This window comes from Fundulus heteroclitus, chromosome 1 (genome assembly GCF_011125445.2).
Source record: "Fundulus heteroclitus isolate FHET01 chromosome 1, MU-UCD_Fhet_4.1, whole genome shotgun sequence".
Lineage (NCBI taxonomy): Eukaryota > Metazoa > Chordata > Actinopteri > Cyprinodontiformes > Fundulidae > Fundulus > Fundulus heteroclitus.
In genome coordinates, this window is record NC_046361.1 from 40,571,114 (window position 1) to 40,594,961 (window position 23,848).

Here is a 23,848-nt window from a genome sequence, read left to right on the forward strand (position 1 = left end):
AGAAAATAGAATAAAAGCAAGTAGGGATAGAATGTAGTAACAAAAAAGAACATTAAAAACAGTAAAACTGTTTAACTAGAACAGTCAAAGGCAGTTTTAAACAGATGTGTTTTTAATCTTGATTTAAAAGAACTCAGGCTTTCCGCACTTTTACAGTTTTCTGGAAGTTTGTTCCAGATCAGCGGAGCATAGGAACTAAATGCTGCTTCTCCATGTTTAGTTCTGGTTCTAGGTATGCAGAGTAGGCTGGAGCCAGAAGACCTGAGTGGTCTGGAGGGTTGATACACTGATAACAAGTCTGTGATGTATTTAGGTGCTAAGCCATTTAAGGATTTATAGACTAACAGAAGTATTTTAAAGTCTATTCTCTGAGATACAGGGAGCCAGTGTAAGGACCTTAGAACTGGGGTGATGTGCTCTACTTTCTTAGTCTTAGTGAGGACGCGGGCAGCAGCGTTCTGGATCAGCTGCAGCTGTCTGATCCACTTTTTAGGAAGTCCTGTGAAAACACCGTTGCAGTAATCAATTCTACTAAAAATAAACGCATGGATTAGTTTTTCCAGATCCTGCTGAGACATTAGTCCTTTAATCCTAGAAATGTTCTTCAGGTGATAGAAAGCCGACCTTGTAATTGTCTTTAGATGCTTTTGAAGGTTCAGGTCTGAGTCCATCACTACTCCCAGATTTCGGGCCTGATTGGTGGTTTTTAGCTGAAGCGACTGAAGCTGTGTGTTAACTTTTGATCTCTCCTCTATTGGTCCAAATATTATTACTTCAGTTTTGTTTTTATTCAATTGGAGAAAATTTTGGCACATCCATGCATTGGTTTCTTCTAGGCATTTACTCAGTTCCTGAATTGGTTCATAGTCACCTGGTGACATGGTGATGTAGAGCTGTGTGTCATCTGCATAGTTATGGTAGCTGATGTTGTTGTTTTTTATTATCTGAGCTAGAGGGAGCATGTAGATATTGAATAGGAGGGGACCCAGGATGGACCCTTGGGGAACCCCACATGTGATTTTTGTCATCTCTGATGTAAAGTTACCTACTGATACAAAAAAGTCCCTGTCCTTTAAGTAGGATTTAAACCAGTTGAGAGCTGTACCAGAAAGGCCGACCCAGTTCTCCAGGCGTTCTAACAGAATGGAGTGATCAACAGTATCAAATGCTGCACTGAGGTCCAATAGAACCAGCACGGTGGTTCTTCCACAGTCTGTATTTATATGGATGTCATTAAAAACCTTGATAAGGGCGGTCTCTGTACTGTGGTGAGCACGGAAGCCAGACTGGAAACCATCAAAGCGGCTGGTCGTTGTTAAGAAGGTGTTTAATTGTTGAAATACAGCTTTTTCAATGATCTTACTGATAAAGGGGAGGTTTGAGATGGGCCTGTAGTTCTGGAGTAGAAGTTTGTCTAAATTGTTCTTTTTTAACAGTGGTTTGATAATTGCTGTTTTTAGGGACTGGGGGAAAACACCTGACAGAAGGGACGTGTTTATTATCTGAGTCAAATCAGACGCTATGACAGGTAAAATTTTTTTAAAGAAAGCTGCGGGGAGAACATCAAGGCAGCTTGAGGAGGAACTTAACTGCTGAATTATCTGCTCTAAGCTTTTGGAGTTTATTTGGCTGAATTGGGACATTTGGTCAAAATCAATTCTGGTAGGAGATAACGTTGGTACTGAACTTAGTATGGATGTACAAACAGATCCTCTAATCTTTTGGATTTTTTCAGTAAAGAAGTTTGCAAATTCATTGCAGGCCCTGGTGGAGTGGAGTTCTGAAGCCACGGACACAGGAGGATTTGTTAACCAGTCGACTGTGGAAAATAAGACACGAGCATTATTAATGTTTTTCTTAATGATCTCAGAGAAGAAAGATTCTCTTGCATTTTTCAATTGTAAGTTATATCTGTAAAGTCTCTCTTTATAGATGTCATAGTGAACCAGGAGTCTATTCTTTCTCCACCTGCGTTCAGCTTTTCGACATTCCCTTTTTTCACTTCTAACTGCTGGAGCATTCCTCCAAGGAGATTTTTTCTTCCCGGAAAAAACTTTCACTTTAACTGGAGCAATGCAGTCAATGATGTCTGAGACTTTAGACTGAAAGTTATCTACTAGCTCATCTACTGAGTTGCAGCCCAAGGTTGAAGTAGCAGAGTAAGCTTCACTAAAAGTTTCAGTGGCATTGTCCTTAAAGGTGCGTTTTCTTACGATGTCCCTTTGGCTAAATGAGTCACTGGTAATGATACATTCAAAGGTAACGGAGAAGTGATCGGATAAGGCAACATCAGTTACAATGACCTGTGAAATGTTTAGACCTTTAGTGATGATTAAGTCTAAAATATGCCCCTGCTTGTGTGTTGGCTGTTTAACATTCTGAGTTAAACCAAAGTTTCTAAGTGTGTCACACAGTTCTTTTGCACTTCTGTCTTCAGGGTTGTCAACGTGAAAGTTGAAGTCTCCCACAATAATTAAACATTCATAGTCGACGCATATCACAGACAGCAGGTCACTAAAATCATTAAAAAAGTTTGATGTGGACTTAGGAGGCCTGTAAACATTCAGAAACATAGTTCGTACCGGGCTCTTTACCTTGAGAGCCAAATGTTCAAAAGAGTCAAATTTTCCCAAAAACACCTTTTTACACTTTAGTGAATCATTAAACAATGTTGCTACTCCTCCACCTTTCCTTTGCTGTCTGCTCTCACAAAGGAAATTGTAGTTTGGAGGAGTCGACTCCAGCAGAATGGCTGCTTCATTAGATTCATGTAACCATGTTTCTGTTAAAAACATAACATCAAGATTGTTGTCAATAATAAAGTCATTAATTAAAAGGGATTTTCCTGACAGAGATCTAATGTTTAATAAACCTAGTTTATATGATTTGGTGGTTGATGATGTCTCTGTGGCAGGTTGCATCTGACAGTTAATGACTTTCAAGTATTTGTTCCTGTTTATCCTTTTGTTTTTCTTTTTTCTGCCACGAATCATCACAGATATTCCGTAATTCCCGGGAAAAGACCCAAGCTGATTCTCGAAACTGTCTTGTCTGATAAACGTGCAGCGAGGGCCCGCTGTGTATCACCGCGAAGTAATCTGAAGGTCTTGAGGACAGGCATGTTCCGTGATACGTAGAGGAGGATCTGGGGCTCTGCGGCCTTTGGAAGATGCTGGTTTAGTCACAGAGCTGTGGCTATATGGAGAGGATGTCATCTGTAGGCCAATCTTAAATACTTTGTTCATGGTGTGAGAAAAATCCAGAAAAGGAACCTCTGGGCTTTGTGGAGAGGAAGGCGAGGCGGGTGTAGTCCGGACCGGTGTTCGTGACAATAGAGATTCTTGGTCCTGTCTTTGTGCTGCTGAGATCTGGGATGGATCCTCCTGTAGCTCTGACGAAGCCTCTTTCTGTGTCATCTTTCTGGCCATCTTTATCTTGGTTTGTTCGGGCTGCACTGGGCTTATCTTTTGTTTTGGCACTGGATGTTCTTTGTTTTGGGACAAAGCTGATGACGTATGGTTCACAGAATAGAAGATGTTTGAAATCAGCCGTTTTGCACCTGACCTATTTAGAGAGAAGCCATCTCTGTTGAACAGATGTCTCCTCTCCCAAAAGATGTTAAAGTTGTCTATGAAGGTTACAGTTGTTTGTTTGCATGTTTTTTCCAGCCATTTGTTTAACATCAGAATTCTGGAAAAAATCTCGTCTCCACAGTTAACTGGTGAGTGAGGCCCGCTAAGAAAAACCTTGACATTAAGGCCATGAACTAAGTTCAACAAACGAATGTAATCCTCTTTCAATACTTCTGATTTTCTTATCCGGGTGATGTCGCCCAGGGCTTCAGCTTGTATTATGAGTTTTTCCAAGGTCGGGCGTTCTTTCATGATCCTCTGAAGGTTGTCTGATATTTCAGACACCAGGCCAAAGTTCAAAGGGTTATAAATCAACACCTCTGTGTTCTTCTTGTTACAGAAATGTTTAATCCCCCTTACAGATCCATTGCATAATATCAGGGTCCTTGGCCCTGTGGCATGTCTTTTCTGTGATGTCTTAGAACGAAAATCGTTGACATACCTCTGATTGTTGTCGTGATCCTCCCTGGTCACATTTTGGCGCGGAGCGAATCTGTTTCGTAAAGGAATTCCTGCATTTCCAGCAGGTTTACTCCTATCATTTGTTTTGAGAACAGCCCGTTGTTGTTTCATTTGTCTTGGGACATCTCTCTGTAGTCTCGGCCAGTTTTCTTTGTCTGGGTGCGGGGTCCGTTGATCCTTTGGTCTTGCACCCTGAGTGATCCAGGGATTCTCATTTTCCTCCGGGGACTGTTTGTTCGCCGAGTCGCTGGGCTGGTGGTCACCATTCAGAAACACAGGCAGGGTTGTTTCATTTCCATGCGTGGCGTTTACATCATAATTCACTTCGAGTCGACAGATTTTCAGTTCCATAACAGCTATCTTCTGTAAAAGCTTGTCAAAGTCCATTGTGGTGAAGGTAGGCATCCTTTGAATCGGGTGGTTCTCCTTCATATCCGCTTCATGTTGAAGTCTTTCCATAAGAGCATTTTTCCTGAGAACTGCCTCCTCTGGGCTGTTGTAAAGCGGCATCTTGTGTGGATTAGCTGAAAACTAAAAGAGTCCACACGGGGAAAAAACCAAAATCAAAAATAAATCACAGAAAATAAATAAAATAAAATAACTAAATCCAACTTTCTGTAATTTTGGTTAAGAGATAAAAAGGAGATAAAAAGGGGAGGAAAATGCAAGCAAGCAGGGAGCAGAGAAAAGAGCGTCCGAGTAGGCAGAGAGGCGGAGAGCAAAAAAAGGGACAGCCCTCCTTTATTTCACCACCAGAACCAGGAGCTCTGACTACTTCACATCTTTATTGTGGCTAAATAGCTCATTCTTTGCCTTCTCTGACCATTAAACTTTTCTCTAGGAGGTAATTGGTGTGTCTAGTGGTATAACTGGTTTTGTCAAATTCAGTGTGGATCAAAACTAAACACTCTCTGGCTAAACATGTAGCTGCACCAGAGGAAGGCAAACTCCATGCCTAGTTTTCCTTCATCCAGATCTCTTAACCAGTTGAATAATCATTGCTTTCTGTTTTTGCTGTGGAGCTAATCTCAGCATAGAGCCTGGATCACCCACCTCTGACCTGCACAGATATTTATTAAATGTCTCTTTGCAAACTGCACCCCGCCCTGTAGCCCCAGCATGTGTCTGGAATAATTCTGGCTTTAGTACTGGACCACTCTTCTTGGCTCAGTTACTACGGTTCATTCAAATAGGTTGGCTTCTCTGGCACTGCCCCAGATTTTATGCACCGCTTTTTTTTTTTTAAACGGGTTGGGGTCCGTGGCTTTGGTAGGGTCATTCCAAAAGGTTAATGTTGTCTTGCTCTTCCAGAACCAAAGTGGATGCATGTTTTGGATCATTGTCACCCAACTGTTTCCCAGTTGTACCCATCCAGCTGCTGATTAGAAATAATCTGTTTTTTTACTATTCTATCCTCTTTAAGCAATGCAACAACACTAGAAGCAGCAGCACACATCATAATACCACCACCGCCTTGCTTCAGCGTTCATATAGGCCTAAATTAGCTTTAAAAGCCTCACTTTGACTTCTCAGTCAGAAGCAGCCTGCTGTTGACCGGATGGTGAGATCACCTTCACATTAAGGACTGATTGTGGCTCAGTGGGTATAGTAGTTGTCTGCAACACTCCTAGTTGCCATTAATCTGCGTATCGGTGTGTGAATGTGTGAGCATCGACTGGGTGAAAGTAACTCTGGTCTAAAGGGCTTTGAGGAATCGGTAAGACTCACCAGCTGTGGACATTCAGTCAAATTTGGGTGTTGTGGTTTGATTTTGTACTTTGTTTTATGTTATCAGTTCTTCTGGCCTGCTCTGATCACTTCTTTCACCAGCCTTTATTCAGTTCACCTGCCAGCATTCTTTATCACCACCCTATTTGTCTTCCTGTCACGCCCCTTCACCAGTCTCCATCCAATCAGCTTCAGTTTTACTTCCAGCCACTTTTCGCCCTGATCAGCTCCACCCATTCTGGTAATTATTTTCTCTCTGTTCACCTGCTCACTCTACTTATACCTGCCTCTGTCTCCTGCACTCGGCCAGATATTTGTCTTAAATGAGTCTTTTGGTGAGTTTTGTCCAGCATTCCTTTGTCTAAAATCCTGTTGACCTTTCCCAAATGCTGCCTTTTTGACTTCTGAGTCCTGATCCTGATTTTCCTGCCCTGTTCTGATAGCTTACCTGTTTACCCACCTGAGCCTGTACCTGTTTCTGATTTTTCTGCCGGTTTTTGGATTCCCCTTTTGACCATTGAGACTGTCTGTTCCTGCACTAAGCAGTTTATTAAAACCTGGTTATTCCACGTACCTCGCCTGTTTCTGGCTGAATACTGGGTCCTCAATCTGTCTCTGGTTCATGACAAATCTAGTGATCCTGTTGCTCTGTGCGCTGCTTAATGCACCCGGCCTGGAACATCTGTCCCCGTGTTGCTGGCCTTCTCAGTAAGACAACATACGCGACAACAAACGCCGGTTTAATCTGAACGCCCTCCAGGTAAACAGTGGCTGTTTGTATTTTGGTCTTTTCTAAAGGATCTTGAGGACATTAATGCTATTAAAGGTGGTTAAAAAGCATGAATCACATGCAGTTGGTCAAGCGTGTGACGATTATGGCGAGATGAAAATGAATCCTTACAAGCTCACCTATTGGTCGCTCTGGCTCTAAAAGCTCTATATTAACTCAGTCCCTTCACCATTTACTAAGACGGTGAGGCATGGCCTCTGATGAACCATTTGCAATCGTGCACAGCATTAAAATCCAGGAAAACGTTCTTGAACAATTGAGGATTTGAAGTATTTTGCCTTGGCCACAGTGATATGAGTGAAACTGCAAGCAGCTTTGGTGTTTAACCTCGATGAATTTAGCATCATCTTCCTTTTGGCATTGAGTCCTTCCTGCCGCTCCCTAATTCACAGCGAGCCGTTAAAACTATTAGAGTTTTACGCTGAATGGCCTTCCTGGTGCAACCAGCTTCCTTTTGGAATAAAACACACAAATATCACCGAGGTTAATCGAGGTCCAACGCCCATGCTCACCGTCCTCGGTCCTCACTAACTGAGGCGCTGCAGTAATCCATCACAGTTTGGGTCGTACTGACGTGTGATAGCTAGCATGCTTCTCTAGCAGCGTCAGAGTCAGATTCCTCCAAACAGGATGAAAAGCTTCAACCATCTGTGCCCAACGCTACACTTTTCCAGCTTCTGTCTGGTTTCCAGCTAATCAATCAGCTGATTGTCCAATCACAAAGCAGATGCCGGTCAGTTCTCCTCCTCCAGAGCTTTGTAAATCAAACCGATGAGCACGGGGTGAGCGGACACTCCTCACAGCTCCGGTCCGACCTCCTGCCTCCGGCGGCGGACTCTGGCTGCAGCGGCTCCACGTGCACCAGCCTGTTTTCCACGTGCACGGCTTCTGAGAGTAATTAAACGGCAGATTTATGCAGCCACAACATGAGTGGAGTGTGTGCAGGTGTTGTCCCGACGTGTGTCTGTAATTACTGAGCTCAACGGTTAATCACAGGACGTTATTAATTACAGAGGAGCGACACGCTGACCTTGTGTGTGAGCGACTTTGGCAACGCTGCACATGTGTTGGTGAATTCCCGTGAGAACGCCTCTCACTCGGCTCAGCTTATAAAGCACAGCGGTCTGCAGCGCGACGGCCCGCGGCTACGGAGGCCCAGAGGGGACATCTGCATCAGAGGAGGGGCGGCGGCTGAATTAAAGCCGCTCTTCATGCCTGCTTGGGAGGAATTAGCAGCAGACGCTCAGATCTCTGGCTGCTTCTTCACTCCTTTCTCTGTCAGCGAATCAGAGCGTTTTCTCTGTGATTTTTACATTAAACCAAACAAACGCTGGAAGGACAGAGACGTTTGTAGGAAATCCAGAAAGAGGTCAAACGGTCTGGTTGGAAAATGTGGCGGCGAGAGACGAGAGCCGAGTCCAGAAAGTGCAGAAAAGTCAGATCTAATCAGTCCTGTTCTGCCTGAGGTTCTCCTGCAGGTTGATGATGATACTGAAGGTGTTTGATGCTTCACAGCTTCTGATTGAACCAATAGAAAAAATAAATGTTTTTTTTCTGCTGAACTTTGCTACTGTTGCACCAGTGATCTGCTTTAAAGGCTTTTGCAAACATAAACTCAAACTTATTCTGGATTTTCTCCAAACCACACAGAGTCACACATATCACCACACCTCCACAGATGTTTGGTTCCACATCCTTCCCAGGTGTTCTCTCCATCCCGAGCTGCTAGGATCCTCCCGGCTGGATCTCTGGCTGCTGTTCTGGGTCAACAACCGTTTAAGCTGGCGGCCGCGCGGCACAGCCTCCGTCTTCAGTGATAAGACTTCAGCAGGGCTGGGAGGAGGCCTGGGTTTGCCGGTGATATCAGAGGCAGAACCGTTGTCCTGTTGGAACATCTGGGTCCAGCTGTCAGCTGACTGCTGGCTGGTTTCAGGTAGAGATGAGAGATTTTAGACGTAGCCTTCTTTCTCCTCTTATTACATGTTCTCTGGTGGCTGCGCCTGTTCCAGAGGTCAACCAAGTGCTGAACACATACAACTGAAAATAACAACTAAAACACAGACACGTTCAAATAGACAATTATAGTTGAAAAGAGTTATAATACATGACATAATAAAAAAGGATTAAAACCTTTCAGGAAGTTTAAAATGCTTCCACAAACTGCTGTGTTTACAAAAGAATCTTAGTTTCCGTTTTGATTTAGGGACAGAAAGGAGCTGCTGGTCTGCAGACCTGAGGGAGCCATTAAGAGATTTAAAGGCAGGTAGTAATCATCATGCTGCCACCACCATGCTTCACAGCTGGAGCAGTATTTGGTTTATTTCTGTCATTTTTTCTTTTGTCCTCCACTTGTCCAGTTGTCTCAGCCTCTGGACCAGAACCGTTGCACATGTATTTAAACCCTGCTGTCTGTGTTACCTTGCTTCATGTATCAGGTGTCATGTCTGCAGAGCCGTTGGATATTCTGTCGGTTTGAGAACCGTCAGAACGGGGAATCCTTCTTCTCCTCTGGACCAGCTCCCATCTCAGGGGATTTATGCTGCATCTGAATCCAGCGTGAAGTTCTGTCCTTACAGGGAACAATAATGTCCTCAGAGTGGTTTCTCTTTCCCAGTAACTGTCAAGCTCAATGAACTAAACCTCTAACAAGAAAGCCTGGCATCCTAAAGGTTCTCTGAATGTTCTCTGAATGTGAAGCAGGATTAGCCTTCTCCCCGTTTATACGAACAAAGAGTTTCCTAAACCCAGGAATTATGCACAATGTGTGATAAGGCAAGGCAAGGCAAATTTATTTATATAGCACAGTTCAGTACAAGACAATACAAAGTGCTTTACATGATTAAGATATAGCAAAATAATAAAATGTAGATAGAAAATAGAATAAAAGCAAGTAGGGATAGAATGTAGTAACAAAAAAGAACATTAAAAACAGTAAAACTGTTTAACTAGAACAGTCAAAGGCAATTTTAAACAGATGAGTTTTTAATCTTGATTTAAAGGAACTCAGGCTTTCAGCACTTTTACAGTTTTCTGGGAGTTTGTTCCAGATCAGTGGAGCATAGGAACTAAATGCTAGCTTCTCCATGTCTGGTTCTGGTTCTGGTTCTGCAGAGCAGGCTGGAGCCAGAAGACCTGAGTGGTCTGGAGGGTTGATGCCCTGATAACAAGTCTGTGATGGATTTAGGTGCTAATTCAGGGATTTATAGACTAACAGAAGGATTTTAAAGTCTATTCTCTGAGATCCAGGGAGCCAGTGTAAGGACTTTAGAACTGGGTCCATGTTCTCTATGTTCTTAGTCTTAGTGAGGACTTCAGAACCGGATCCATGTTCTCTATGATCAGTTCTACTAAAGATAAACATGGATTAGTTTTTCCAGATCCTTCTGAGACATCAGTCCTTTAATCCTAGAAATGTTCTTCAGGTGATAGAAAGCTGACCTTGTAATTGTCTTTAGATGCTTTTGGAGGTTCAGGTCTGAGTCCATCACTACTCCCAGATTTCAGACCTGATCAGTGGTTTTTAGCTGAAGCAGCTGAAGCGACTGAAGCTGTGTGCTAACTTTTGATCTTTCCTCTATTGGTCCAAAAATTATTACTTCTGTTTTGTTTTTATTCAACTGAAGAAAGTTTTGCACATCCAGGCATTGATTTCTTCTAGGCATTTACTCAGTACTAGAACTGGTTCATAGTCACCTGGTGACATGGTGATGTAGAGCTGTGTGTCGTCTGCATAGTTATGGTAGCTGATGTTATTTTTTATGATCTGGGCTAGAGGGAGCATGTAGATATTGAATAGGAGGGAACCCAGGAGGGAACCTTGGGGAACCCCACATGTGATTTTTGTCATCTCTGATGTAAAATTACCTACTGATACTGGTTTGTTGTTTGGCAGCTGTGCAGTTTCAATTTTAAGGGGTTTATTCATCCATCCAGTATCAAAACAAAGATATAAACCTGTTATTTTAAAACAGGCCATTAAACAGTCATTTTTATCAGGAAAGAAAATTGAACGGTAGCTTTCTGATAGCACAACCTGTCCTCTGCAGCGCCACCTGCAGGAAAAGTCTAAACAGTTTGTGTGCAGGATGTGTGCGGTCTGCAGAGAGGCTAGCTTCCTTTTCCTGAGCCTGGACCAGTAGGAGTCCTGGATGGAGGGAAGCTCCGCCCTCTTGGTCCTCTCTGCAGACCTGATTGGTCGGCGCAGTTTGGACCGGTTCTGTTTTGTTGTTCTGTGTCTGCTGGGCCTCCATCCACACAGCGTCCAGGAAAGGGTTGTTCGTAGGAACCAGAGGAGATCAGCAGCAGAACCACTGATGCTGCAGGTTTACATTCCAGAATGATTCCTGTTTATTCAAATAAATCACTTTTAATTCCTGTAAATCTGCTGTGGTGCCGCCGGCACCTTCAGGCATGATTCCATTAAATGGGTCAGGAGGATTGTTTTCTTTCATTTTAAGGAAGTGAAGAGGGTTTCTCTCTGCGTGCTGCGTCCAAACTAAATCAGATCCCTGAACCTTCTCACTGTTCAGCTTTCTCAAGGTCAAAGCAGAGAAGGCGTTGTTCCTTTTTCAGATGTAAGTGTCAGAGAGCTGGGACTAAAGTATTGCTCTATGCTGAGAGCGAGGCAGCTCCTGTTCAATGACTTCTCAGGAACATTCAGCAGAAGCGGTCTGTGCTTTGACCTTGTGGCTGCCCACAGAGGACCGCCTGCAGAGAGCGTAACGGACTGAAAGCCCAGCCGTGGACAGCGAGGTGGAGGTGGTGCTGGTGAAAGGCTTCAGGAACAGCAGGCGCTCCGTGTGTCTGCTGGGCTGGAGGCTTAAATACGGTCCTGGTGACGGCGTGGTGCGGCGAGAGAGCTGCCTGAATGAAACTCTACCTTCCTCTCCTTCAGCATGAAGATTTAAAATGGAGGATGAGCTTCCTGCCTCCTAATTTATCCTCTACACTGACCACATGAGTGCTCCACGCCATGTTTCACTGATCGGCGCCACCAGAAACCGGCATGTTGATGTTTGCGGTTCGTCTGGAGGAAACTCTGAATGGTCTCAGATGTTAACAGGATATTCAGAGGAATCCATCATTCCTGATCCACGTCTCTCTTCATATGTCCCTGCTGCTCACATTTCCTGGCTTCTGTGTCGTCGCCCCATTCTGCAGCTCTCAGGCTTCCTGAGCGTCTTTCAAAGCTTTTATCTGGACTTTGCTTGCTTTTCTTTTCAGTTCGTGGTCATTTTCATAGGATTACATTTTAGTTTGTTAAAATACTCCTAAAGTCAAAGAATGAGCAGTTTTGGATCGACCGATACAATGAGAAAAAATATTTTTAGGGAAAAAATATGAAATAATTCAGTGTTATTGTAAAAAGTAACCAAATGTTCAGTTAGTCTCTCAGCTTTGGTTTCCTGTCTAAATACATTATGGATCATCTTTTTCCAGCTACTCAACATTTTTGAAATGTCATTATTTCTATCTCAACAGTGAAGGTTTACTGGAAAAGTTGCTTTGAGCCGACATCAACAACATTTTAGCTGTAGGTTCTCCATGACGTGACGGCCTTATCACAACTTGAGGTTCTAAAACTTTAAATAAATATTTTACGCACACAGAAAGGCTGAAAGGAGCTCCTTAAAGAATTAGCTAAAACCTCTGGCAGCTCAGAGCGCCCGTTTTAATTTATTCATACAGTGAAGCCATGACAACAATAATGTGCCGTATGTTAGGTAGATCTGATGAAACAGAAGCAGAGAAGCTGCCTGTGAAAACCTAAGCACTCCTCATCATCTCTGGGTTGGTTTCCTGCCTGACTCTGTCGCTCTCTCAGATGAATCTTGGCCCGTCAGTAACGTCGCTTTAGTTCTTTAACTTTTGCAGACATTCATCCCTGAGCAGCTCTCTGAGCTTTGACTGGTCTGCTGAAACGTTCAGATTCCTTTCTCTGTCGGCCATTTTGTCGTGGCGTTTCTGCCGTGTTTGGTAGCGTTGCTCCGTTGATGACCCGCTGTGGTCCAGACCGCTGCTGTTGGACTGATGGACTCACATTTGACTCTGAAATACTTTGGTATTTCCTGCACCTCAGTGCCTGACAGCTGATGTGAGGTGTGTCTGCTGATCTGCTTGGTCTAACGCTGCTGCCATGACCTTAAACCTGTAACCTGCTAACTGAGGTCTGTAGGGCCTGCAGAGCTCTTGGGTTTCTGGTCATTTCTCTGAGCTTCACACCCAGACCCTGGGCTGAATCTGCTGGGACGTCCACTCCTGGGACGGTTGGCAGCTCCTTTTCTCTGTTTTTATGTATAATAATTTTCTGAATGATGAACAGATAGTTCGGACATTATCTTCCAACCCTTCACTTGTTCACAGGCAGCAGCCGTTGCCTCCATCCAGTCCTCGCTGATGTCTTTCTAACATGAATGCTCCAGAGCAGCGAATTGATAAAAGCTTAACGTATTAGAACCCATTCAGTGCTTGGATGTCATGTGTAATATAAAGTACATCATTAGTCACCTTACATTTATACGCTGGCTCTTTGTCATTCTGGTGGCCACAGATTGTTTGAATGAAGCCAGAACAATAAATGTGTCACGACTGAAGTTTGGATGAAGGATAAAGTTATTCGATGCACAACGACAACATGATGGCTTTTGGAGTCAAACATACACTTAGGATGCAGATTGCAACAAATTCAACCAGATAAAGAGTAGAAGTGGGACTAAGGCTAAAAGTTTCAGTGGCTAAAGTTTAAAAGCTGCAGTCGGACACAGATGTGATGGATCTCCACCCTGGAGGTGACCTGAAGTTTACTGAGTGACCTCTAATGTGAAGCGGCCAGCCAGAGGAGGCTGCTGCGGGGCTTCAGCCCTCGGCTGGGGCATAAATCAAACGCACCTCACCTCAGTTCAACCCAGCAGCTGGCTCAGCTTCAGCTGCTGGAGGAGAGGATGTGTTAAAGGGGTTTGAGAGGCGACCAGGAGGAGGGAGAGCGGAGCAGAGATGATGAAGTAGAGAGGAGTTGGACAGCCAGGGTAATGTGTAATTACTCAGAGTGCCTTCCTCTCAGTTTCTGCTCCAAGTTACTCTGGGATTTATGAGCACCGTCACTCCTCTGCTCTGCAGTTGCTCTCTTGCATCACTTTGCTGTAATGAACACTTTTCCAGAAAGTCCAAATGTGAGCTTCCAGATTATCAAAACATCCAGCATCAGGAGAAAGGCAGCAGGGGAAGCACAGCAGGCTGCTCTGTGAAGGCCTGGGATGTTTGTCAGAGAAGATTTGTGAACAAGCAGCCTCCCACACCTTCTCCTTCCACCCAACGTTCTGTCAATGAGCTTGGATCCAGCACTCTGTGGACAACAAGCTTATTTAGTAACATTAGGGACATTTTGAGGCTTCCGCTCCATGTGGGCGGAGTCAGTGATGGTCTCTGGACCTCTGTCCTGCTACCAGGACAAAGGTCCAGAGACCATGATGGCGTCGCCTACCGACCCAGACTGAGACCATTTAGAGCAGGCATGACCAAGGTGAGGCCCCGGGGCCATTTGTGGCCCCTGCACTGCTTCCGGGTGCCCCCACCCAACCCACCCCCTACCCAACTGCTTCTCAAGAAAGTTTTGGTCCAGCAGCACAGGCTGATGCAGATGGAAGACTTTAGTTTTTAATTAGGGCAAAATTATTACAGAACAGTTAAAACACTACAATTTAAAATGCTAAGTACAACACAAAGGATTAATCTTATAATAAACACATTTTGACATTCCCTTTAATTTCATAGTAACATCTATTCTTTGGTGCATTAAAATCTGCTTTAAATTCAATTATTAAAACTGGCTAATTACAGCAAATGTTTTCAAAGAACAATTGACCCAAATATTGTTGTTATATTGCTAAATCAAGACTTCAGTTTATTATTGTTAGAGAATGAAATTAAAATATTCAAAATAATTTGCAAACTGCAAATGAGCAAAACCTTTTATATACCTTTGTTTTACACATTCCTTTCCTACCGAAAATCTGACTAATGTTTTTATTTAAAATGATCATATTTTGTAGAGCAGGTAACAAAAGTTTATTAAAAATTGTGTTAATTTTTTGGCCCTCAAGTTCCTTTGACAATTTTGGCCCATGTACCAAAAAGTTTGGGCACCCCTGATTTAGAGGCTGCAGAAACCTCTGCAGGGGTTCGGAGTTAATTAGCAGATTAAGGCGGAACAACGCGGGTTTTAAATATTTAATCTTTGGACAGTAATTTATAAAACAAAACTTTTCACTCAATGTGTAATGGATCTATACAATACACTTCACTTTATGAAATGAGCAACAACAACAAAGTCTTCACATTCTTCACATTTTTTGAGTGGAACATATATATATATATATATATATATATATATATATCCTATATTTTATGTAGTTTGTGCTAAATGAGTTCTGAATCTGAAGTGCTGACGCTGAATTAGACGTTTGCAGCTGAAGGGCCAAACCGAACAGCGCCAGGCTCTAATTGATCAGGGCTAACAATTAGGAAGCACACTTACCACCGGTGACCAATCAAAGCTAGAGGCTTTCTGTCCGGCCAATCAGATCCATGAGGCAGACCGTGACGGCGCCGATGGCTCAAAGGTTTGTTCTGCGTGTTCAGAACCTCTCCAGAACCTTTTACGGGTCCGGTCCTTTCATACAAACACAGCCGTCTCCAACACGCTCCTGCTGAGTCCGTCCTAAACGCAGAACGCTGAACACCCACATGGATTTACACCGTACACCCACACACACTGCTGCTGCTGCCGCCATGAGTCAGCCCCATGTGACTGCGCGCGTGTGTGTGTGTGTGTGTGTGTGTGTGTGTGTGTGTGTGTGTGTGTGTGTGTGTGTGTGTGTGTGTGTGTGTGGTAGCCTGGCAGTGCCCACGTCGGCCTCCCTGCCAGCTTCACGGATGTCTTAGATTAACACAGAAGAGCCTCTCTGCTGATGAAGTAAAGATGGCCGCCTCGCAGCTTCCTCCTCCTCATCACTCCTCCTTTAGCTTCAGTGACTCATCAATAAACCGACTGATCATCGATCAGCCGTACGGTTTCCCCCAGCAGGTTCCTCAGGTCAGGATTGTGATCCTGTCGATGCTGATAAATCAGAACTGAGCTCATTTCTAGAGGAACTGATTAAACTTGTGAATTTCTGCTCCTCCTCGGTTCTGGTTCACTTCAGCTTGATCCAGTTGGATGTTTAATTGATCGATGATCCACTTCTAACCCAGAGTTCCTCTGCTCTAAAACAGTCTGCTGGCTCCGGATTTGGTCTTTGGTTTCTCTGGATTGTTGCAGAAATGTTTTTAATCATAAAGGCAATAAGAAAGGTTCTTCATGTTTTTTATGCAACATCTGCACCGAATGCAACAGAAAGGCATCAAGGGAAAAGTAATGTCATGTATTTTAGCTTCAAACTTTTAATATTTCTAAGTGGGCTACCTGCTGTATCTTTCTTTATGTTCCATATTCCCTCAGCTGGTCTCGCTCTACACAATAAAAAAAAAAACTTAAATGATTAATTTTGTTCTAAAACCAAAAAACAGAAATAAGTTTCATTTCCTTGGTCCATATTTTTTTAAATCTGCGTGTGCGGCTCTTGACAGATTTAATTTTATAGCAGCTGGAGCAAATGTGGCTGTTTGAATTGAAAAGGCTGCAGACCCCTGACCCCTGACCCCTGACCCAGACTGTTCTGGCCCAGTTTAGGTGGAGCTGGACTTGTATGTGCTGGTGAATATTCTCAGTCATCCAGATCATGGTCATTCCAAAAAAAGGTAAAAAACAAAGCAACTGGACTTGTTTTCCGTAGTTGAAGACGTTTCGCTTCCTCTCCAGGAAGCTTTCTCAATTCAAAAAGTCTGGAGTAAAGCCATTACGCTCCAATCTGCTGGTTTAATGTCTTTAACGACCGCCCATTACTGGACCTGTTTCTGTTGAATCTGCATGTTATCTAAGCCATTACAAAGCCTTTGAATATAGCTTGTTACTCCACATTACTCCAGACTTTTTGAACTGAGAAAGCTTCCTGGAGAGGAAGCGAAACGTCTTCAACTACGGAAAACAAGTCCAGTTGTTTTGTTTTTACGTTTTTTTTGGACTGGACTTGTATGGTCCGGTCTGCTATAGTCTCAGATGGGGTTTGGTTCTTCCTGGTGAAGAGACCACTTTTAGCCAGCTTTCGTCCCAATTTCTCTCATGATTAACTTCAGCTGCACAGTGGAACACTGCTGGGGTACTGCTGCCCTGCAGCAACAAGGTTGTGGGTTTGAATCCCTGGGTCTGTTCTCCCTGTTGGTGCATGGCCTCTCTCTGACGTACTCCATCAGCCTTTAAACATGACATGTTGGGCTGATTGCTCCCTGTGAACTAAAGGGCATACCCCAGCCTTTGCTCTATTGACCCTGCATGGTGGTTTGGTTAAGTAGATTCTGCTGTGGTCCAGAAAGGTTCTGGTGAATCCCTCACGGCGCGTCCTTCGGTCCAAACACGATGACTGAACCGACTCTGTTTCTGTCTCTTTCTCAGCGTGGAGGGCGACCCTCAGTGTCCGGAGGTCCTCACCTTCTCCGACTCCTCCTTTGGCCATCCTCCTCCCTTCCATCACTACAGCAGCAGCCCCCTCACCAGCCCCTGTGACCCCTACGGTCCCGCCTCCAGCAGCGGGCCCCTGGGAGCCTCTCACTCACAGACACAGGTACTGACGCATTAACGAGGGTAGATTCACAATGAATCAAATAAATCATTCACATGTTTTCTCTTTCTGTTGTCATCAACTAGAACAATTGTGAAATGTGTTAAGATGCCTTTTCGATAAGCCTCAAAAAGCTTTATGTTGTGGTTTGATAAAGATTAAGCTGCTGGGATTTAAGCTTCATACGTCAGAGAGGAAAGTTAGAAAAGTTTTTTTCTGACTGGCAGCTGAATTCTTTGCCTTCTGCAAACTGAAACCTCAACTCACTCTGAGCTCCTATAGGCACAGCCCTCACCATCAGCTTCATGCACAAAGATTTACCCCTATGGAAAAGCATGGGAAAGATTTCATTTTCATTTGGATTAAGGTCTGGACTTTGACTAGGCCATTCGGACACATGAATCTGCTTTGATCTAAGCCAATGCACAGTATCTCGTTTGGTTTGTTTTTGGGTCGCTGTCCTGATAGATTTAGCTCCAGCCATCTTCTCATCATCGCTGACCAACGACCCCGTCTCTTCTGAAGAAAATCATTCCCACAGCATGATGCCGCCGCCACCGTGTTCCCCTGTGAGCATGGTGTGTTCAAAAGGATACGCACTGTTAGTGTTTTTCCACATGCTGGCAGATCAAAATATAACATTTTAGTCTCAGCTGGGCTGATTGTGTATCCCCTGCATTACTTCTTTGAAACAGTAAATATGACTTTCTCTTTTAAAGATGGCTTCCTTCTTGCTAGTCTTTTATAAAAAGCTAGATTTGTGGAGTGCATAGCTAATAGTTGTATCAACAGATGCTTCCATCCGAGTTGCAGAGCTCTGCAGTTTCTCCAGAGTTACCACTGACGTGTTGGTTGTAGCAGAACTTCCTCCCTGCTGGGTTCCTTGGTCTTCATTAGACACTCTGGGGACAAGCAGGAGGAGTCAACAATTGAAATAAATGTATAAAAATAAAAGATCTGCAAAGACAGGATATTATAAAGTTTAAAAAAAAACACAACTAATTAAAGGCGAAGACGACACATCTGGGCAGTTCTCACTGAGTCAGGACAGGAAGACACCAAGAATCAGAAGAAACTGATCAGAAATCACAGAGCCAGAATACTTACAGTAATTCCCTCTCTCTTCCCTCTCCAGGGCAGCTCTCCCATATCTCCCCCCAGCCCTGCTAGCCTCGCCTGGGCTCAGCGCAGCAGACATCAGCCAGCCAGCCTGGCGCTCCGCAAGCAAGAGGAGGAGGAGAGCAAACGCTGCAAGGCGCTATCTGACAGCTATGAGCTCTCTACAGACCTCCAGGACAAGAAGGTACAAATCAGCCCAACAGGATCAGAAGTCTATCATTCCCAGTCAGTGGAGAACATTTGCTTCATGACTGGCGGCCATCCTGCCCCCTATAGGTGGAGATGTTGGAGAGGAAGTACGGGGGCCAGTTCGTGTCCCGGCGGGCAGCGAGGACGATCCAGACGGCGTTCAGACGGTACCGCATGAACAAGAAGTTCGAGAGGCTCCGCAGCTCCGCCTCGGAGAGCAGGATGACCCGCCGCATCATCCTGTCCAACATGAGGCTGCAGGTAGGAGCTCATCTACACACAGCAGAGATTAAATGTTCTGATCTGGCGGTGACGGCTGCGTTTTCTCTGAGTGCAGTATTCGTTTGATGAGCGGCAGCCACAGGGTCAGGGGTCACCGGGTCAGCAGGGTCCAGAGGACGCTAGAGACGTAGAGGACTCTTTCTCCAAGCAGGTAAGCACTTTCTGAGAACTCATGCTCCATTAACAGAGACTGGACCACAGCAGAGCTGCAACATTTACAAACTACATTTAAGAAGGGGTCATCTGCATAAAGACAGACTTTCAATTAACTTCCTACAAGATGGATCAAAAAACTTTGAAGGAAATATTTTTATTGGAGACCATGAGCACTCCTAGCTGCAGTTCTCTAATGGTGAACTATGGCGATGTATTTCCACCTCGTTTATCACCCAGCTGTATATGGGGATATAATAAACTTTATTCCTCGTCCAGCCTAGTTAGTTTGGACAGATTTGGACCTGCAGCTATTTTCTTGTAGCTTTTTCCTGACATATGAAGATTAATATCTGCTTTACCAAAATCGCATGCTCAGCTGTCTTTCCCATTTTGAGGAGTAACTATGGAATATGGACTTCTGTGTTATTTAAGTGAAAGAAGGATGGTTTGATCTATTCACAAATGTGAAGTTTGAATTGCTAAAATATATGTCTTACATTCATTATACAGGGATTGTAAGGTGTATAAATATTTCATTGAATTTGATGCTAATATTCTTTTACATGGGACGTTTTGTAACCACTGAATGAATTTACTCAAATTAAAAGTTGAATTTATCCGCATATTTCATTAGTTATGCTACTGCAATGAAATATAAATATATATATATATATATATATATATATATATATATATATATATATATATATATATAAAGCAAGGCTTTTTGCACGTTTCTATTGGAGGTGGCAATAAATGTGAAGTGAGCTATAAAACCGTATCATGCAGCATAGATATAATCCAGTTAAACATATGTCAAACAGTCCTAGTCAGAAGGAATGCAGTCCAATTAACTGTAATATTCTTAATAAAACAGGTTTGCTACCCAGAGTTGCAACAAAACTAGACTGGTGGTCATCCTTGTCTTTAAGCCTTAACAGCTTTGGCAGCTGTACTTGATCAGTTGAACATTTGCATTAAACCTGCTGCACATGCAGGAGTAGCAGGTTTAATTAGGAACATAAATGTGCCAAACACGTGACTCTGGGGAGCTCCGTACAGTTAAAACATAAAAGAATGCTCAGAATGCTGTAAATCATAAACAACTTGCCTGTAAATGACTGCTTCATTTATACTAAAACAGAAGATTCCTAATACTAGATTTTATTTGACCAGATGATCCTAAAAATGTAGAGTAACCCTGGGCGCACATTGAATGCGGTGTGGGTTGCGGTTCTGATCCAGTTCTGGTTCTGATCCAGACTGCTAAGAGGCTTTTAGGCCAGCTGCGGCTCCAGGCGCGGAAACGGACGACATGAACAGAAGTTTGTGTCGTACTTTCTGTTGCTATCCCTCTTAAATGGTTCAAAATATCCTATCTCATCCTCTAAAAGCCTCACTGGAACTTTATTCTGTCTAAGCTCGTGAAAATCAGGAGCTCTATCCGGTAGCCGCTGTGGCGTCCGGTCAAACTTCCTCCTCGCGGAATCTTTCGCAACCCGCATGGCCAATCAGCAGCTTTATTAAAACAACTGCTAGGCTCATGTTCAGCCGACGTTTCCTGCTGAATTAAACCATTTTTCCTCCGATCGTCTGGATAAGTTTCAGTCGGCGTCTTTTTCTTCGTCCTTTCCAGGTGAAATCTCTCGCCGACTCCATGGACGACTCCCTCACCTGCCAGTCCGGCCGCGAAGACTCTCAAGATGTCGGGGGAGAAGGAGAGGACGACGAGGACGAGGAGGAGGACGAGGAAGAGGAGGAGGAGGAGGAAGACGAGGAGGAAGACGAGGAGGTGGATTACAGACAGTGTGGATGGCACAACACGAACACGGCGTCTCGCCGCGTGCCCGGCCGGGTGGAGGGAGGCAGAGGAGGAGTGGCCATGCACGAGGACAGCACCGCCACCTCCTTCAGTGACGTCACCCTCTACATGGACGAAGCTTGCCTCCCGTCCTCGCCGCTGTCCCGTCCCGCCTCCAGCTCCGACACCGACTACTGGGGAGGAGGAGGAGGCGCAGGGGGGAGGGAGGACAGCAGAGAGACGGAGGGAGGCAGCAACGCCAGCCGGAGGAGCAGCACCCCCTGCACAGAGTGTCGAGGGGAGTACAGAGGCAGAGGAGGAGGAGGAGGGGGAGGAGGAGGAGGAGGACACCTTCCTGTCCTCACTATTGAACCCCCGAGCGACAGTTCAGTGGACATGAGCGACAGGTCAGGACTCAAGCATTTCACTCCATGTAAAAAGTTCTTCTTTTCCACAGATTTCATCTGTTTCAGCTTTTTTTTGTCAGGTTTGAATATTTTAGATCCTTCATTTAATTATTTAAGGTAAAAATAAAAAGCCTATCCCAATGAACCTCGCCCTATAATCACCCCCAAAACTACTAACTAGCTGCCGTCAAGTGTTTGTGTAAACTGGAGATGAGTCTTTCGTCACTGTGGAGGAATTTTGTCCCACTCTCTTTTCCAGGGTTGTTTAAAATCACCCAAACTTGATGGTTTTTCCTAGCCTCGTGAGACCATCCTGATCTCGCGAGCTTTCAAGGTTTCACTCGCAGATCAGTCTGGCTACTCTCCGTTAAAGAAAATTTGGAGCCGTTCACCAAACGAACGTCCAATCAGCGTTGGCTTTGAGGCGGGTTGAGGTGTGACGCAACGAGAAGCGTGACAGTTCAGTCTAAAGAACATGGCGGCTTCAGCCGATGAAACTAGCGTTAGCGTGGCTATCGAGCAAGTTTTATCGGAATTACAGAGTATTTCTTTGCTGAGCTAACGAGCCTTTACCTGCAGCAGCAAGAGTAGCTTGGCTTGTGGTTGTGTTTTCGTCGTTGCTCTGTTACGAGCGACGACGAAGCATGTTGACGAGTACGTCATATGCTTCGTTGATCTGATTGGTTTATTTGGCCCGTCTATCACCAACATAGGCCAATCAGCTAACCAGTATTTTCGCCCCTTCCCAAAATTACTTCAACGGAAGGTTTCCAGATGGATATGCGGAGCAAATCTATCTGGCGGCGTCAGGTTAGGTTTTTCCTAGCCTGGGTGCCATTCCGAACTTAGTCCCGCCCACAACGTTTTAGGTCGGGAAGTTCGGTCTGGCATTGCTCAATAGTAGCGCGAGTATGCTCGCCCAATATCTGGTGGGCCAATCGAATCGTCAGGGCGGGCTTTATACGATGATGGACAGATGATCAACAGCAACGTAATCAACCACATCACCAAAGCGCTCTTGGGTTGAATTTGTTTACAACAACGATGGCTGCCGCTGGAGAGTTGAGGTGTGTAGATTCTGCTATTGGGTCTGTTCTAGAAGATATCGACAGGTTCGTGTGTTGAAGGACTCCTTGGATCCTTACATTCTTTTTGCAACACCGGCAAAAATCGTTAACGCTCATCTTCTTATGCTAGGCTAACAGTTGAGTTCTGTTGACAACAACTATGCGTTGCTTAACATACGTCACACACTCCGTTGCTCTTATTGGTTGTAGGTCTATCCAATTGAGTGCAGAGGAATTTTTTTCCCTGGTTCGTTCGAAACACGTCCCATAATCACAGCTCTATGGAGATGTATCAGACTCAAATTCTGACTAGAATTGAGTATGACCATGTCAGGCTAGGTTTTTCCAGTAGGAATAAAATTTTCTATGTGACTCCTCAGCTTCTCAGTCAGGTTAAAGTCCAGACTCTGACCAGGCTGCGAGGCCTCGCAACCATTCATTCATTTTTGCCAAGTGTGGCAGAAAGGAATCGCCTAAAACCTGCAGGACTGTCTTAGGATGCTTTACCTTAGATGGTGCATTATCAGCCCGTAAAGGCTGGACAGGATCAATGAAATCTGAGTTACATTGCAGCTGATTTGTGTTTCTTCAGGTCAGAGCGTGGCTCTATTGGACGTTTGGTTTATGAGCAGGAGTCCTCAGGGGCGGAACGAGGAGGAGGCGAGAGGGGGAGAGGAGGAGGGGAAGGTGAGAGTGGAGAGGAAGAGCTCGGAGGAGGAAGCAGCGAAGCCGAATCTCCACAGGGAACCATCAAACACAAACCCAACGGCCGCTCGGTGGCCATGGCACAAGGACAGACCCGCAGCCCCGCCAACGTCCCTCTGCCGATGCCGTCGGCACGGACGCTGCCCTCCCACCCGCTCCAACACCCCCACCCCCACCCTCACCCCTCAGCCATTCCCCACCTTCCCACCATCCTCCACCACCACCCGCAGTACGCCCCGCCACACGTCATGCACATGCACCACGCCCATGGCGGCAGCCCCTACATGCAGCATCCGCACCACTTCGCCCAGCACCACTACCACCACCTGCACCACCAGCACCACCACCTCCCCCACGCCTACCCAGAACCCCCCGCGTCTCCGCTGCCCTCGCCGGTCCCGCCTCTCACCCCTCTGTCCCCGCTGCCGCCGCCTCTCACGCCCTCCCCGATGTCCTCGTCCTCCTCGTCGGCGCTGCAGAACCTGGAGGGGCAGCAGCACCTCGCCCACCACCCCCACCTCCACCACCACCACCACCTGCTCTGCTCGGACGGAGACAACGAGAGCGTCAACTCCACCACCACCAACTCCAACGACGACACCACCGTCAACAACTGCAGCTCCGGCTCGTCCTCCAGGGACAGCCTGCGGGAGCCGATGGGCGGAGCCACGCTGGGGAAGCAGACCTACCAGAGGGACAGCCGCCACAGCTGGGACTCTCCCGCCTTCAACAACGACGTGGTGCAGCGGCGGCAGTACCGCATTGGACTCAACCTGTTCAACAAGTAGGTCCAAGGTC

General features: G+C 45.2%; 1 protein-coding gene across 1 annotated transcript in view; it reads left to right on the forward strand.

Annotated features, from left to right (window-relative positions):
• Positions 1-23,848, forward strand: part of LOC105918714 (IQ motif and SEC7 domain-containing protein 2) — a 180,864-nt gene that overhangs the window by 130,461 nt on the left and 26,555 nt on the right. Inside the window, exons 3-8 of the mRNA XM_036142964.1 lie at positions 17,159-17,327; positions 18,460-18,627; positions 18,720-18,893; positions 18,970-19,065; positions 20,707-21,278; positions 22,938-23,834. Coding sequence (XP_035998857.1) covers positions 17,159-17,327; positions 18,460-18,627; positions 18,720-18,893; positions 18,970-19,065; positions 20,707-21,278; positions 22,938-23,834 — 2,076 coding nt within the window. The remainder of the gene's footprint in view (positions 1-17,158; positions 17,328-18,459; positions 18,628-18,719; positions 18,894-18,969; positions 19,066-20,706; positions 21,279-22,937; positions 23,835-23,848) is intronic.